Consider the following 4,742-nt stretch of genomic DNA (forward strand, 5'->3'; position numbering starts at 1 on the left):
ATCATATCTATGCTGTAAAGCATCCCAAAGTTCTAGTGGATTTTCCATCGTGATGTACTGATCTTTTAGACCTTCAATGAGGTGATGGCGTATAATACTTATAGCCATGTACCGATTCTTATCGGTCTCATTGTTGCCCTTGATGATAGTATCACCAAGTCCCTTTGACCTTAGACTGATCTTTGTATCTAGCGCCCACTGCAAGTAGTTATCTCCGGAGAGATTCAGGGCTGCATAGTCTCCGTTTGAGATTTTCGACATCTGAATCACATCATCATTCAAAATTAAGTCTCACAATGTGATCATGTGGCCGCAAGATAATCGACAAGCTCGGCCACAAACATGTCTTACGCATTTATGAAAATCAAGCAATCTAATCGACCATGGTGCGAAATAATCATCAAGCCACACGGCCATGTAGTTCTACTTAATGCAAACGGTTTCAAGATTTTATAAACTACATGCTGGTCGATTCCTTTTGAACAGTATGAATACAATCCATATTCAGATTCATATGTATGCAAATAATCTTAATCAATTCTAGGGTTTAGGTTTAAACATTAGGAGGATTCGATTTTAAGATTAAGGTTTCAAAGCCTTTAGGAATATAAATCGAGATTAAGTGTTTTTTAAACACTTAAACATTCAAGCAATTCAGATTCGAGTTTAAACAATCCTAGCAATCTTTCTAGGTGATCAAATAAAACAATCAAGTTTCAAATCAAACAATTAAAACCGATTTTCCAATTTAGAGTTTTAGGGTTTTCGAAACTTTGATCTTTGATCAACGGAATTTGATTTGAGATTCAAAATCATTAAGAGTTTGATTTTAATTGATCAATGGATCAATCTTGAATTATGGTTTAGGAGATCGGACTTATTCGAGCTCCGATTTACTCTTTAGGATTTTATCTATTTTTCCTATGGCTTTCATCTTTAGAGTTCTGATTTTAGGGTTTCAATCTTTACAAAACAACCAGGTTCGATTCATGTTCTCAGAATTAGGATTACCTTTGTTTTGCAGGTCTGAACCGGACCACCAAAGATCAGAGACGAACGGACGCGGGACGGCTCCTATCGAATCGCGTTGCCGAGAGCTATCGCGAGCTTGTTTCTTCTCACGGACGGTTGCGTCTGGTCGGGGATTTGGTATGAGCTGGACGCAAGCTGAGCTGAGGCTGAGGACGTTGATCACGGACAGGGAACGTCTGAAGCTGAGCTTGATCGGAGTTGAGCTTGATCGGAGTTTGCACGCTGGAACGCAAGCAAGAACAATTTAGGGTTCTTCGGGATTAGGGTTCCAAAAGATCAAGACGGCGCCGCGTATTGTTTCTGTGAGTGTGGGAGCGTCTGAGATCGGATCAACAAACGGTTTGGGCTGATAGATTTGTCTCGTCAAGATCTTCAATTTGATATGTGGCTCGTCGTCTGGTTCTTCAGGGTTTGAGAGATAGATCGATCTTAAGTTGCGCCTGATTTAGGGTTTATGTGTGACGGATTTTAGGTTAGGTTTTGTCTCAGGGTTTTGGAGTCTATCGTACTGATAACGTGTTGTAATTAGAGAGTTTAGAGACTGAATATTTCTGTGTTATTAATGATCAATAGATGTTCCTTTATATAAGGATTACAAGATAAAGAGAAATGGAAAGTATCCAAAACCTAAACTCACTAGAATTAGGAAAACTACTAATACATAATAATGGAAAGATTACATCTACTAGGAAAAGGAAAGAGTTTCCTTTTCTCCAAGCTTTGTGGCCGTCTCTCTCTCTCCTAAAGTCAGCTCTCTCTCTCCTCTCTCTAGGGCTTCGGCCGTCTCTCCATCTTCTAGGTATTGGGCCGGTCTTGGACCGGGCTTGGTTAATGGCAATCTACTCCATGATTTATAATAGTAATTGTCATTTCACAGTTGTAGTACACATTTGCTTATTTTTTACTTTGCTTACTCATCTCATTTTTTCTGTTTCAGGTGAAGTACAGGACCATGTGTCTGATGAAGACAAAAGCTGCTGTCTCTTCCTTGTTCAGTCACGGGTAGTTTGTTTCTTTTTGCTTGTATTTCCATGTGAACCAAGTCACGGGTAGTCTGTTGCTCTTTCTTGCCTTTATAAGTCTGTTTGTAGACTCGGCTATGAGCTATTTTTTTTGCTCTTATTCTATTCGGAACATGTAACTCCATAATAGATAACACCATTGGACATACAATTTTGATTAGAGTCTTTAACTATTTAAATAAAAAAAATTAAAAAAATAATAATATTATTCTATTGTTAAGGACTCCAATGATGGGTAACACCATTGGAGTTGCTCTAAAGGTAAAGGGGACTGATATAATTTGAGAAATTAAATAATATGTAAGTGTAACGTGTTGGTGAATGGGTCATGGGTGCATGCATGTAAAAACTTAAAAATATGTTCTCGGAAACTTAAAAATATGTTCTCGGAAACTTAAAAACTCTATGGGTCCTCGTCATAACTGCGGGTCGATTCTGTAGCAAGCGACAGTTCTCTCCGAATGTATCCTTTGTGTACTGCGGTGGTGCTTGTAGTGAGTTCATTTGTTTCCTTAAGTTTGAGTCTGTGTTAGTTTCATTATGTTGGTCTGCTACTAGTCATCACTGTCAATTAAAAAACTTAAAATGTGGTAATGAAATCTTAACATTTTTTACCAAAAAAGAAAAAAATATTCTCGGAAACGGTAAATTGCATATATATCTTTCGTGTCACAAGCATATGCACAAATCCAGGTTTTTCGGATCGGGCCTGGAACGGCTGGTAGGACCGGGACGTGGCTAATCATTCGGTCTGGGTTTGAAAACAAGTTCTAAACTAGTTTTGTTTTGTAGAAAATAAAATTATTCTTGTTTATAGTTTTTAATTAGAAAGTCTATCACCCAATTCATGATGAAAACATAGTCTTTATGCATAATTACACGTGAACAAATAGTAATAGGGACTACTGAAAACTGAGAAAAGCCATGGGAGTTTTTTTATTATGTTTCTTACCACCTTTATAAAATACATCACAACATGACATAATTTGATAAACACAAAGATCTAGAGACATCTTATGATGTTTCATACATATAAAAGTTGTTAAGTTACAACTTCAAAGTTTCAACCCTGGTGTGGTGGCATCGGTCAACTCCACCGTCCACCCCTTCTTATCCTCTACCCGACCCATCTGGATATCTGTTAACGTCGCAAAGAGCTTCGCCGCCAATGTTTTATCCCCTGTTTTGAATTCAGTCCTGTGCTTGTTGAATACATACACAAAATTTTTTAGCCAACTTATGTGAAAACAAAACAAAATCCAGTATATATATATATATATATATATATTTTTTTTTTTAGAAAGCATAGTATATATATTTGTTGAAAAGAAAGATTTTATATGTGGTAAAAGATTACTTTGTCTCCTTGAAGGTTACGGACGCAATAGTTGTCACAATTGCAGCAGTGCCAGTGCAGAAAACTTCTTCAGCGTTGAGAAGATCCTCAACGGGAACAACACGTTCCTCGACCTATTAGAATGATGATACCGTTAGATATAATGAATATTATTTTACAAACTTGGATCAAATATGATATTGACTTATTCAAACCTTGTAGCCGAAATCACGAGTTAATTCGATGATACTTTTTCTTGTGACTCCAGGCAATATGGTTCCTGAAATTTCGGGAGTCGACACAACATTTCCCTACAACACGTGCAATATAACATCGATCTTATCTTTAACATCATTATAAAACGTTTGTGTAACTAGTTTCCTCTAATTAATTACCTTGACTATGAAAACGTTAGAAGCGAAAAGCTCTTCGACGTTTTTGCCAGTAGCAGCATCCAGAAACAAAACATCAGAGAATCCTTGTGCTTTCGCCTCTGCTAGTGTTATCCAAACCTTCAACAAGAAAAACTCCATGACATTAATTAATATTAAAGTTTGATGTATGTAACTTTTTCTTTCAAACTTACAGGAGAATAGTTTGTGATGCTCTTCACGCCACCAGTTCCACTTGGGAAAGCGCGACGAAACTTATCTTCAATTTTCAGGTTCAACCCCGCGTTATCCTATTACCATAAAATAAATCGTTAGAAAAAATTGCAATAGCTATTATCGTTTAGTATCAAGAAAAGTAATATCGAGAAGAGCACATTCTCACCTGGTGAAAACGACCAACGGGACATGCGAACACTGTGAAGGTGTATTCGGGAACAGGAAGTGAGCCAAGAATAGGACCACTCCCAAACAAGATAGGTCTGATATACAATGTTCCTCTCCCCGGGGGAGGAATCTATTTATATACAAAATTAAAAGAAGTCATTACATATTTCAAAAATACACATGCATTAGAATTTTGCATAGTTAAAAGATACTCGTCTGGTTCTGGTTTGTGGGTGTGCCAACAGTCTTTGAACACATTAAGGCATGTTAAAACACGTTTTTTACTAGAGTTATGCATAACATGACCCAAATTTTCGAAATTTAGAAAATATATATAGAACAAAGTTTATTTGTTTTTAGAACCTTTTTTGACTCAAGCTTTATACATACCCATTTCTTGTTGGCAAGAACAACTTGTTTAACAGCGGAGACGAATTGATCGACGGAGGGATATGGCATACAAAGTCTGTGGGCTCCTGATTTAAGACGAAGGGCGTTTTGGTCTGGTCGGAATAGCATAATCCGGCCCTCTTCTGTCCTGTAAGCCTTCAGCCCTTCATATAAACCCTATTCATT

The 4,742-nt window shown here is 37.2% G+C and overlaps 1 protein-coding gene across 1 annotated transcript in view; it reads right to left on the reverse strand.

Moving 5' to 3' along the window:
• Window positions 1-2,966: 2,966 nt before the first annotated feature.
• Window positions 2,967-4,742, reverse strand: part of LOC106332286 (methionine aminotransferase BCAT4-like) — a 3,221-nt gene continuing 1,445 nt past the window's right edge. Inside the window, exons 3-9 of the mRNA XM_013770758.1 lie at window positions 4,557-4,733; window positions 4,165-4,296; window positions 3,977-4,072; window positions 3,786-3,902; window positions 3,606-3,701; window positions 3,412-3,524; window positions 2,967-3,251 (exon numbers count right to left, since the gene is read on the reverse strand). Coding sequence (XP_013626212.1) covers window positions 3,110-3,251; window positions 3,412-3,524; window positions 3,606-3,701; window positions 3,786-3,902; window positions 3,977-4,072; window positions 4,165-4,296; window positions 4,557-4,733 — 873 coding nt within the window. The 3' untranslated portion in view covers window positions 2,967-3,109. The remainder of the gene's footprint in view (window positions 3,252-3,411; window positions 3,525-3,605; window positions 3,702-3,785; window positions 3,903-3,976; window positions 4,073-4,164; window positions 4,297-4,556; window positions 4,734-4,742) is intronic.

Source organism: Brassica oleracea, chromosome C3 (assembly GCF_000695525.1).
Source record: "Brassica oleracea var. oleracea cultivar TO1000 chromosome C3, BOL, whole genome shotgun sequence".
NCBI lineage: Eukaryota > Viridiplantae > Streptophyta > Magnoliopsida > Brassicales > Brassicaceae > Brassica > Brassica oleracea.